This window comes from Vipera ursinii (assembly GCF_947247035.1).
Source record: "Vipera ursinii genome assembly, chromosome: 8".
NCBI classification, from domain to species: Eukaryota; Metazoa; Chordata; class Lepidosauria; order Squamata; family Viperidae; genus Vipera; species Vipera ursinii.
Window position 1 is genome coordinate 23659281 of NC_139519.1, and position 12502 is coordinate 23671782.

Genomic DNA, 12502 nt, shown 5'->3' on the forward strand with positions numbered 1-12502 from the left:
AAGAAAAAGAAAAAGAAAGAAAGAAGAGAGAGAGAGAAGAGGAAGGAAGGAAGGAAGGAAGGAAGAAAGAAAGAAAGAAAGAAAGAAAGAAAGAAAGAAAGAAAGAAAGAAAGAAAGAAAGAAAAGAGAGAGAAGAGGAAGGAAGGAAGGAAGGAAAGAAAGAAAGAAAGAAAGAAAGAGAAAGAAAGAAAGAGAAAGAAAGAAAGAAAGAGAAAGAAAGAAAGAAAGAAAAGAGAGAGAGAAGAGGAAGAAAGAAAGAAAGAAAGAAAGAAAGAAAGAAAGAAAGAAAGAAAGAAAGAAAGAAAGAAAGAAAGAAAGAAAGAAAGAAAGAAAGAAAGAAAGAAAGAAAGAAAGACTGCGGGGAAAAAGGGGCCACTCAGCCAAACTGCCCCCTTTTCGGAGCTTGGCGCGCACCTCGCACTGCGCACGCGCCCCGCCGTCCAGCAGCGGGTTAAGGCGGAGGCCCCGCCCGGAGCGTTACATGCCGTGACATCACAGCCCGGAGGGGCGGGGCCGGAGGGAGGGGCTGGGCCGCTCTTGCTGCTGGTGCGGGCGGTGCGCGTGCCCGGCTGGCGGCGGCGCGAGGCGGGCAGAAGCGCGGGCACGACGGGCCGCGGGGCGCGCTCCCTCTTCGCTCCGCTTCTCTCCGCCCGGCCAGACGCGACTCCCGCTCGGAGGCAGCCGGGGCTGATGGTGCAGGGCGCAGCCGCCTCCTCCCGCTCCTCCTCCGGCCGCCCGGCCGCCGCAAGCCCGGACCGAGCCATGGACGGGGGGCTCCCTCCGCGCCCCGCCGAGGCCCTCTGAGCAGCCGCCGCGCAGCGCTGAAGCCGGGCTGCCCGGCACCCAGGCGGTCCCGGGAGCGCCCCTCCGCACTCCGGCTCCGCGCCGTCTCTCCGCCTCCCGGCTGTCCGGCGCGCGGCTCTGGCCGCGGGCGATGCTTCGGCGCCGGCGTCCGCTCTGAGACGCTCCGCCGGCGCTGGGCTCGGGGCGAGGAAGGCGCGCCGGGCTGGGCTGCCGCGGACCAGCCGATCGGAGCAGCCGCTGGGCGAGCGGAGGCCGGCCGAGAAGCGCCCCGCCGCCCACCCCGCCGTCCCCCGCCGGCCGAAGGGTCGGTGGGCGCGCCGAGGGGGCGTCTGCGGGCGACCCCCGGGGGCTCCTGGGCTCTCCTGCCCCGCGGCCCAGAAGAAGCAGAAGCAGCAGCAGCAGCAGCAGCGGGGCGTCCCTGGCGCGGATCCCGTGGATGCCCCATCCCGGTCGGCGCCTCGCTCCGAATTAACTTCCCACGCCGCCTTGCCTGCTCAGACCAGGAAACCTCTCCGATGGCCGGGCAAGCGCAGCAGCTGGGCTGGCTCCGGGGCTGGTGGACTACCGGCGTGTGCTTGGCGGCGCTGGCCCTCCCAGGTGAGCCTCCCCCTCCCCTTTTTTCCCCTCTGGAGGGGGTGGTGGTGGTACAAGGGGGGGGGTGTCGGAGGGAGGGTCGAGTCGGGGGCGCGGAGGAAGGGGAGAGAAAGCGCAGGGGAGAGTTGGAAGAAAAGAGGTGGGGGAGGGGGTCCCTGCCGCTGCTAAGGCTGACTGTGCTTAAGATTGTCCGTTTTGGGTGAGGGGGGGCGGGGGCTGTGGACAACCCCCCACCCATGCCAGTTGGGAGGGTGGCACGAGGCTGCGCCCCCCCCTCATGCTTTTCTGCCAGGGGAAAGGGGAGGGTGTACTCCAAGCTGGGGAGGAACATGTGGGGGGGGGGGGGTGGAAAGACTGGTCCATCCTAGGTACACTCCCCTGGATTGAAAAGCGGGGGGGGGGTCAAGAGAACATTTCAGAGGGGTGGCTGAGTGGCAGCCTGGCTCATTCTGGTTGAAAAATGTCTCAACCCCCCCCCCCTGGATAGAACAAGGGGTCTACAACCGAGCTGAGTTGGATCACGACTCCCCTCTTTCTAACTGTGGGCACTTCTCCCTTGTGCCCAGATCGGCTGGGGGGGGGGGGGGTAAGGGTGCATCTAGCCTTTGAAACAATTCTGTGTGGGGCATCTTGGATAGATTTCCCTCCCTGCACTTAATGGTGGAAACGAGGGACCCAGCTTTCTAACTCTTTCTAAGCAAAACCCTGTGTGTTCCTTAGGATAATTTGGAGGGGGTGGGGTAGCATTGTTGGTGGGTGCTAACAGGACCCCGGGGGGGCATGGAGGAGGGATGGCAGCCGTGGAGGAAGCTGGCAAATGTATTGTGTGGGCGAGAAGTGGGCATTTAATGGACTGGACGGTTGTAGGACCTGTGTGTTGGGAATGTGGGGAGGATGCATCCATGCTGCGGGGCACGGGGGGGGGGAGGAGGAAGAATCGCTCCCGCCCCCCTGAATGTCATGCTAACCTGTCATGGAGGGAAACTGAGGCAGTGGGTCTTCGGGGCAGGAGGAATTTTCTGGCAGGAACTGTGTCGTCAGCAAAACCTGTGTTTTGGTAGCTGAGAATTGCAAGGTTGCAAGGAGCTGGCTCAGCCATGCTTTGGGTGCCTAGACAGACCCAACAACCACGTCCGTTTCTCTTGGCCAAAGTAGGAGGTGGCTCTTGACCTGGCCAGGTTGATGTCGGTTGCCTTCTGGGTCTTTTCTTTTTGCTTGCTTTTTTGGGGGGGTGGGGGTGGGGAGACAGCCCTAGATGCCGGAGGGGCATCTTGCAAAAAGCCAAAATTTTAAAAAAAAACGAGGCTCGGCTTGGCTTTCGAAGTGGTGCCGCTTCTGCTGCTGGTACAGCAGAGGGCAGACTAAGCTGAGGAGGCTCAGTTGGAGCCTTCAGAAGGCCAGGAAGCAACCAGCTGTCGATCAACCTGGAAAGCTGGTTTGGGGTTCAGGGTTAGAGATGGTTGCAAAGAAGAAGAGAGGAGAAAGGGAGCCTTCCAAGGTGGGAAGGTGGTCCGTGGTGCTTTCCCTCTTTCTCTCTGCCGGGGACCGGCAGGTGGTGGCAGGCTTAGCCGCAGCTCGTGCTGGAGGCAGCAACTAGGGACGCCCTCCAGAGGGTTCAGTGTAATGCTTTTCCAGGATCCTGGGTGGATCAGACTATCTTAGAAGGAGGCAGATCTCAAGGTGGCTGGTTTGCGTGCCTCTGTTCCTTTGGATGGTGGTTGGACTCCAGTCTCCATCATCCTTGCCCACTGGGTTGCTGGCTGGGACTGATGGTCCTTAGAATCCGGCCGCATGCAAAAGACCACTGGTTGGTTTCCTGTCCTCCTTTTATACTCAGTAGCTTAGCACTTATTGTGCATGAACACCATGAATATCTTTCTCTGTGCGGTCTTACGCAACCTTCCTTTCAAAAGATTGTGCCTTCTGATGTGGGAAAAATGTGTTAATTTTGTGCTCCCAAAGCTCCCCCCTCCCCTCCCCTTTCATTTCAGTAGAACCACATAACGAAGATGAGAATTAGCCCCAGCCTCTGGCTGATCAGTTCTTGAACTGTTTGGAATAGAAAATCCTAGTAAAAATCGAGAGAGAAGAGAGAGAGAGAGAGAGAGAGAGATATCAGCCTTTCTGGAAGCCAAGAGGTGCCTCTTGGACACTTAGAGAGGAGCAAAGCTCGTAAACGGCGCCTGGAACTTGTTTATACCTTTTGTGCTTTTTAATTTTTTTTTAAATAGCCGTTTTCTCCTCCTATCCCATTTGGTCAATCTATGCAATCTATAGTTCTCGAGTTAACTACAGCTCTTATAGTGACCCTTTCACAGTTACAACGGCGCTGAAAAAAGTGGGACCGTTCTCCTACTTACGACCGTTTGCAGCATCCCCAGGGTCACGTGATCCCAATTCAGCCGCTCGGCAGCTGGCTCACGTTGATGACGGTTGTACCGTCCCGGGGTCCCGCGTTCCCCCTTTTGCGACCTTCTGACAAGCAAAGCCAGATTCGCTTCACATCCGTGTGACTCACTTAAGCACCGCCGCGATTCGCTTAACGAGGGATGGCAAGAGAGGTCGTAAACTGGGGCCAGGCTCGCTTAACAACCGTCTCGCTTAGCAATGGGAATTAATGCCTGCATTAAGCTGCTAAGTTCCTACCCCAAGGGGCTTGGAGGCTAAGTGCTTCTCATGGTGAAGAGTCAGAAGGAGAGAAAGGAAAGGGAACGGAGTTGTCAGCACGGTAGCAACATCCGTCTTGATGGATTTGGGATCAAACCACGGGACGCTTTCCCCTCCTCTTCACCTGCCTTTTCACCGAGCAGAACGTACTTTCAGCTTCGGAAGCGGATGGATGTTTACTGAGTAGCAAATCCTGGCTGAGTTTACGGCCTTCGGGAGCTCAGCTCAGGAATAAAGACTTTGCTTACAAATTCCCTGCCCTGTATCATTCCAAAATTTGGACATGTATTTCCAGGAAGAGCAGCTTCTCTTGCAAACGTGAGCGTGGAATTCTTGCCCACAAAAGGAGACCAAAATCAAGAAGGATTTTGTTCTTAGCAACTTTGGTAAAAGTGATTTTGGCTTCAGTAGCTTCCTTTCCTGCAGCTGGGAATTCCAGCGTGCAAAGCACGGTTGTCCTTAAAGGGACCATGAAGGGGGGAATTTGGCTTATCAGTAGGCGGAAAAGGAAGGAGGGGAAGATTTCGGTTAAAACGTGGAGTCTTCGCTGCTGTCTGAGTTTTGGGTGCTATCTTGCAGACATCCCAGTACCCAACTAGGTAACACTATCCGTGCTAGAAGGGAGTGGGGTTTGCTTATGTTAAAAGGTTTGTATTCGTACATTCCCGGGTGAAGCACAAGAGGAGAGAGGCACTAAACCTAGGTGAAGAAATAAAAAAGGCAACCTGGAGAGATGCTGGAGTAGAAACAGGGAGAGGCAGATTTTGCCCCTCTGCATTCACGGAAAATTCTTGGCTGAATTTAGGCTGGTCCCGCCCACTCAATCCAAGAGCCAATCAGGTGCCTTTCTGTCTCTCTCTGTCCATCCATCCATTCATTTAAACTTTCAACTGCTGCAGAAAAAGGTGGGCATGCTGTACTCCAAATTAAAATAAAGTAAATCCTAATCTGGTTTAACTTGATGGACCTGGTTCACATAACAGTTCCCACAAATTGCCCAGCCCATTTTCACAAAGACCAGTAAAACACGCTTCTCCCTTTCTCTCTCTGCCCTTTTCCCTCCCTCCCTCTCTCTCTCCCTCCCTCTCTCTTCTTTCTCTTCCTCTCTCCCTCCCTTTCCCCCTTTCCCTTTCTCTTTCCCTCCCTTTCTCTCTCCCTTCCTCTCTCTCCTCAGTCTCTTTCCCTCTCTCCCTCTCCCTCCCCCCCTCTCCTTTTCCCTTTCTCTTTCCCTCTCTCCTCTCTCCCTCCCTCTCCCTCCCTTTCTCTCCTCTCTTTTTTGTCTTCCTCTCTCCCTCCCTTTCCTCCTCTCTCTCCCTTTCCCTCCCCCTTCCTCTCTCTCCTCGGTTTCTGCCCCTCTCTCCCTCCCTCTCTCTCTTCCTTTTCCCTTCCTTTCCCTCTCTCCCTCCCTCTCTCCCTCCCTCTCTCTCCTCTCTTCTTTCTCTTCCTCTCTCCCTCCCTTTCCCCCTTTCTCTCCCTTTCTCTTTCCCTCTCCCTTTCTCTCCCCTCCCTCCCTCTCCCCTCTCTCCCTCCCTCTCCCCCTTTCTCTTTCTCCTCTCTTCTTTCTCTTCCTCTCTCCCTCCCTTTCCCCCTTTCTCTCCCTTTCTCTTTCCCTCCCTCTCCCTTTCTCTCCTCTATCTCTTTCCCTCTCTCTCTCCCCCTCTCCCTCTCTCCTTTTCCCTTTCTCTTTCCCTCTCTCCCTCTCTCCCCCCCCCTTTCTCTCCTCTTCCTCCCTCTCCTTCTCCCTCCCTCTCTCTCTCCCGCCATCCCCTCGATGGGGAAGCAGAACCGTCCTGCGGTAGACACAACAGGCAGTTTATGCCAGGCTTTGTGTTTCCCCTGCATTCCCTATTAATGCTCATCACTTCCGCGCAGGTAGATACGATTTTATGGCACCGTCTGCTCCTCTGCTGCAGCTGCCCCTCCCGCTTACGGTGTTTGCTCTTCCTTAATGCACAAATAAAATAGAAGGGAGCAGTGCCATAAAAGCAAACGTGGGTCGCTGCTTGCCGAGGGCGGGTGGGAGGAGGCTGGGCAAATTTGCCTTCAGCCACGGACCACGGATGTGTATCCTGCAAGCTGTCCTACAACGGGGCCTTTTTTTGTGTGGTTGCGGGGTTCACGGGAGGTTTGGCAATTGCAAAAGTGACGGGGATGTTGGAAAAAGCCTCCGGGGGACCCCAGGGACAGCAGAGCAATGTTGTCCCGTTGGGGACTCTGGACTGAGCTCAGCTGACCTCAGCTGAGCCCGACATTTACGTTGCTAAGCAAGACATTTGTTAAGTGAGTTCTGCCCCATTTTACGACCTTTCTCAGCACAATTGTTAAGCAGTTGTTAAGTCAGTCACACGGTTGTTACGTGAACCTGGCTTCCCCTATTGACTTTGCTTGTCCGAAGGTTGCCAAAGGGCATCCCGTGATCCCTGGGGCAATGCATCCGTCATAAGTGTGAGTCAGTTGCCAAGCGCCTGAATTTTGACCACGTGAGCAGGGGGAATGCTGCAACGGTCGTCAGGGTGAAAAACGGTCATAAGTCACTATTTCCTGTGATGTTGTAAAAATTTGAACAGTCACTAAATGAATTGTTGTAAGTCAAGGTCTTCCTATATTTACCTGTCAGGGAAATGGGTTCAGCGGAGCAAGGACAATAAAGAACCCAGCAGCAGTTCTTGCCTTCCAGGGCCGGTTAAAGTGTCCATAGTAGTGTCCGAATTATTAAAGCATCTTGGCTTCCAAAGAATAGAAATGAAAATGGAAATAGAATAGTATAGAACAGAACAGAATACATAACCTTTATTGTCATTTTTTCCTCTGGGCACAATGGCACACATTAAACATGAAATTTAGTTGCTTGCTCTCAAAGTGTACACATACATAACACACATTTAAACATACTATATGCAACATATGCACAGACCTACACCCTTACAAATAGATATTAATCACTGTCCATCTTGAATACATAATGGAAGGAGGAAGCTTTAGAGTTCACAAGGTTAATACCGTATGGAACAAAGCTGTGACTGAATCTAGGATGAACTGAGGAAAGCAGTGGTAGGTTTGCGCCCTGCAAAGTCCTCCCCTCCTCCTCCCAGGTATTTGCAAATACTTTACACATTAAGTAATGACCTAGTGCGCCTGGATGGTGCAAATTCAAGTCTCAGCCTGGCTGCTCTATTAAATAAATAATAAGTGTCACATATACGTATGGGTTTTTATTTTTATTTTTTAAAAAAAAATTTCTTCCCCCTTGGGGACTGTATCGCTGACAGGCACAACAACTTGATATGTAAAAGCTGACAAGGAAATAATAGATTATGTTTGGGAAAAAAATTTTTCCCACTGCTAAGGTTCTCTCCCGCCTCTCTCTCTAACGCTCCCCCTCCCCATCGCTTCATTAGCTGGATGCAGGAAATTATTCCATTTGCTGGTTTGCAAGAAGTCTTCAGATCCTTGGTGTCAGCAAGAGTCATAATTACACTAAATTTCTCAAAGCTTCTCAAAGCTGTTGGCATCGCCAGCAACCACAGACACACACACCAACGTGTGTGTTAGATCGACCTGACTTGAATGCAAAGTCTAGGATGAAGGCGGGATCACAAAAATCGGCCCTCCGCCTATTAGTAACCAAGGGAGGACAGGGTGTTAGGAAGCTTTAAGTATCAACTGAGTACAGGTAGTGCTTGATTTATGAGCATTCATTCAGGGGCCATTCCAAGAAACAACTGCACTGAAAAAAAACAACTTGTGTCTGGTCCTCGCACTTACGACCGTCACAGTATCCCTACAGCCGGATGATCAAAATTTGTCTGTGCGGCGATTGGCTTGAATTTATGATGGCGGCAGCATCCCAGGATCCTGTCATTGTCATTTGGAACCCGCCCCGGCATCTTTCAGCAAGGAAAGTCAAGGGGGGAAAATTGGATTCGCTTAATGACTGCATTTTACTTAACAACCTTAGAGATTCGTTTATGGCAAAAAATGAAGTCGTAAGATCAAGCACGAGTCACTTAATAACCGCTTTGATTAGCAACCAAAATTCTGGTCCCAACTGTACTCGTAGGTTGAGCTGTACAATAGGTGTTTATAAGTATTTACACAGAAAGGCAGTTTAAAGAAGAAAAAAAAACTCCAGTTAGGAGAGGGCCCCATTTCCTCACTCAGCTACCTCCAAATCATATTTCTCAGGACTTTTTTTCCATGCCTCACCTCTCTTTATTGGCCACAACATGAGCTCCCGTCCAGCCTTATTACCGAATAATGTAAATAATTTTAAAATAAGCCTACTATAAAAACCTATCAGCCAGATAACAAAACAGGAAGAAATAAAGCAGAAGTTAAAAGGTGAAACCAACTATATCACCTGCCAAGGGTACGCAACTAAAAAGATGGGGGAAATAGTGGAATAAATGAAGAATTGATCCGATGAATAGAATAGAATAGAATAGAATAGAGTAGAGGAGAGGAGAGGAGAGTAGAGTAGAGTAGAGTAGAGTAGAGTAGAGTAGAGTAGAGTAGAGTAGAATACAAATATGGAATGGAATAGAATAGAATAGAATAGAGTAGAGTAGAGTAGAGTAGAGTAGAGTAGAGTAGAGTAGAGTAGAATAGAGTAGAATAGAATACAAATATGGAATGGAATAGAATAGAATAGAATAGAATAGAGTAGAGTAGAGTAGAGTAGAATAGAATAGAATACAAATATGGAATAGAATAGAATAGAATAGAATAGAATAGAATAGAATAGAGTAGAGTAGAGTAGAGTAGAGTAGAGTAGAGTAGAGTAGAGTAGAGTAGAATACAAATATGGAATGGAATAGAATAGAATAGAATAGAATAGAATAGAATAGAATAGAATAGAATAATAGAAATATAGAATAGAATAGAATAGAATAGAAACTTTATTGTCACTTTAAATGTTCACTAATCAGCATACATTAAAATGAAATTGTGTTGCATTCAGCTCTCCAGAAAAAAATGCCATTATGTATATACCCACACGCACACACATACTGTATATGACACAGAGAAACATCACAGTCTATTGATGCTTGATACAATAATTGATCAATTGTGCCCACTGTGTAAAATGTTACTTTGGGGTGTCAAGGCCCAGAACATGGGAGAGAAAGGTCTGGCATTCCCCACATTGTTATGCACGTGACTTATGGCCCAAGAATCAGATGCATCAATTTTGAGAGCTTTGGGAATTCAGTGGGCATAAAAAGGTCAGTCTGTGCCTCAGTTACCCACTGGTCAGCGCAAGAGTTGAGGTCCACAAGTCTTAAAGTTGCCAAGGGTGAGGACCCCTGGTCTAAGTCATTCATTGCTTGAGAAGGAAAGGGAGACTTATGGAACTCAGCCCTGCCTCCAGGCTACGGCCTCTAAGTTCCAGCCCAGGGACCAGCTTTGCAGGATCTTTTGGATGGGAAAAAATATATTGCACATCCTTCAAACACTTCCTCTCGTAGTCTTCATTACTTTTCCTCCTTCCTAGAACAGTTTTTCCCAGCCTGGTGGATTTTAGTCCCCCGTATTCTTAACAACAGGGACGCGGTGGCTCAGTGGGTTAGGACGCTGAGCTTGTCGATCAGAAGGTCGGCAGTTTGGCGGGTCGAATCCCGAGTGCCGCGTAACAGAGTGCCTGTTACTCATCCCAGCTTCTGCCAACCTAGCAGTTCGAAAGCACGTAAAAATGCAAGTAGAAAAATAGGGACCACTACGGTGGGAAGGTAACAGCGTTCCGTGCGCCTTTGGCGTCTAGTCATGCCGGCCACATGACCACGGAGACGTCCTCGGACAAGCGCTGGCTCTTCGGCTTTGAAACGGAGATGAGCACCGGCCCCTAGAGTCGGAAACGACTAGCATGCATGTGCGGGGGAACCTTTAGCTTTACCTTTATTCTTAACAACGGCTCTTCCGGTTGCGGAATTCTGCGATTTTGGCCACTCAGCTGGAGGGTAATGAAGAGGCTCAGGGTTAAGCTGTATGTCTCTATCCTCCTATATAGCTGGATATGCCTTCTGTTCCTCCTAAAGGAGACAGGAAGGAGGCTGAAGAACAAGCCATCCCTTGTTATGCCTTAGGAGAGCTTGCCTTGGCCTAGAAGCTTTGGATAAGAACTTCATTGACCTCGTTGGAGGCTGGAAGCTGAACCAAGGCTTTGTCCCTCCTTGCCAATCCAGACGCTTGCTACATTATTTTAATTTTTGATGCTGCTTTTCGTCGGCCTGGAAGATTCCTGCAGGCATCTTCTTGTATCGGAGCTGAGTCAGAAGGTAAACCTGTAGAGCCAGCTCCATATGACCTGATTTCCCAGGCCTGGCCTAGCCAGTGGTACCTCGTCTCCCTCCCTCCCTCCCTCTCCTACCTGCCGTGATTAGCCCAGGCTGTGTAATGAGATAAAGAGCAACCGGTGGGGTGGGGTGAACAAACCTAGATAGAAGAGAGAGATAAGTCAGGAGAGGCTGTGGAGGAGACCAGCAGGCAACAGTCAAAGTTGGTTGAGCTTTATTGGAAGAGCTGTAGCCCGGGGGAAGAAGAGGCTTGAAAGACGCTGCCTCATCAAGGTGTTCTGCCAAGGGAAACGTTGCTAGGGGTATGGGGTGGTAGTGGGATGGGGGCAAGTGGATAAGAGGAGGCCTTGGAAGGAGATAGAGGGAGGGAGGGAGGGGGGAAGGAAGGAAGGAAGGAAGGAAGGAAGGAAGGAAGGAAGTAGAGGGACTGAAGGAAGGAAGGAGAGGGAGGGAGGGAGGGAAGCAAGGAAGGAAGGAAGAAAGAGGGAGGGAGGGAAGGAGAAGGAGGGAGGGAAGGAAGGAAGGACGTAAAGGGACGGAAGGAAGGTGAGGGAGAGAGGGAGGGAGGGAGGAGAGGGAGGGAAGGAAGGAGAAGGAGGGAGGGAGAAAGGAAGGGAGGGAGGGAGGAAAGGAAGGGAGGCAGGAGAGGGAGGGAAGCAAGGAAGGAAGGAAGGAAGGAAGGGGAAGGAGGGAGGGAGGGAGGGAGATTTCAGAAAGTGGTTGTCTGGTCTTAAAAACCTCCAGTGATGGAGCACCCACAACTTCTGAAGGCAAGCTGGTCCACTGGTTGATTGTCCTCACTGTCAGGAAGTTTCTCCTTAGTTCCAGGTTGCTTCTCTCCTTGATTAGTTTCCATCCATTGTTTCTTGACCTGCCTTCAGGTGCTTTGGAGAATAGCTTGACTCCCTCTTCTTTGGGGCAGCCCCTGAGAGATTGGAAAATGGCTGTCATATCACCCCTGGTCCTTCTAGATCAGTTACAGTGAACCTTCATATGTGGAACCCTAACCCTATCATATCTTCACTAGTCCTTCATGTCACCCTTAGTCCTTCTTTTCTCTAGATTAGCCATACACAGTTCCTGCAGCCGTTCTTCATATGTTTTAGTCTCCAGGCCCTTAATCACCTTAGTTGCTCTTCTTTGCACTTTTTCCAAAGCAAGATCCATTTGCATTTCAATTTAAGCATTGTTTTTCCTCCTTGAACAGACCTCAAAGCAGTCTGTGATGGAGAACCGGGCACGCTACAGTGTCATTTTTTTTTTAAAAAAAAAGGAGAAATCTGTTTAATCAATAACAATGTAATATTGTTTGAACCAATTTAATTTAAAATCGAGGTGGTTGCAGTCAGAAGTGCTCGGAGGCACCGCATGAAGAAAAGGCCGTCTGTCTCTCTTCCGCGCGGCGCTGGTCACCAACCCTTGTTATAATCACACGGCTTCCATTGAAGTCGGCCGCTTCTGTGCGTGGTGGATTTTTGCAGGCGCCTTTTGCAGAAAAACCAGCCTCTTGGCTACCTTTTTGATTATTTTTTCCTCTACTTGCCTCGTCGTCGTCGTGAAGCTTCCCTGCAGAACTACTGTAAAGCTTTCCAAGGAACGGAGAATGTGAATTTCAGCAGAATGTCGAGACAGAGCAGGAAGCAGCATCAAAGGACTCAGCTCAATTAGATGTCCCTAGAACTTCCTTTGGCCAGTGAGAAAGACCTTGGCGTGGCCATCAGGTCCCCATCAAAATAGATCAGTGATGAGCTCTTTGCCAGAAGAATAAACCTCCTTAATTTCTCCGGAGTAGAATTTCCATCTGGAAGATCAAAGATTTAAGGTTCTGTTCTTCTTCTGGGGTCCAGCATCTCCTGGGTCCCCTCTGCTGGGTCAGCCCCCAAGGGTGTTGTTTTGGTGCCTCCCTGCGTGCGTAGACTTGCTTACATCTGTTTGCCATTCTGCACAAAGGAAAACAAGATCCATTAGAGTGAGGGGAAACAGAGGAAGGCTCAGCAAGAGATGCACTACTGCTAATTAAATAACAGGGGAGGGAAAACTGTTCAGTTACATGACCGCATTAGCTGAGATTTGCAGAGCTTGGAAATCGGTCTGTTCGCTGTGGCCACCCAGACACGGTTGCCAGTTTAGGATTTGCATTTGAG

At 50.4% G+C, this 12502-nt stretch overlaps 1 protein-coding gene across 1 annotated transcript in view; it reads left to right on the forward strand.

The window, feature by feature from the left end:
* Positions 1-648: 648 nt before the first annotated feature.
* The window catches only part of NECTIN1 (nectin cell adhesion molecule 1), a 103874-nt gene continuing 92020 nt past the window's right edge, over positions 649-12502 (forward strand). The window contains exon 1 of the mRNA XM_083368776.1: positions 649-1401. Within this exon, the coding sequence (XP_083224902.1) occupies positions 1320-1401 (82 nt within the window). The 5' untranslated portion in view covers positions 649-1319. The remainder of the gene's footprint in view (positions 1402-12502) is intronic.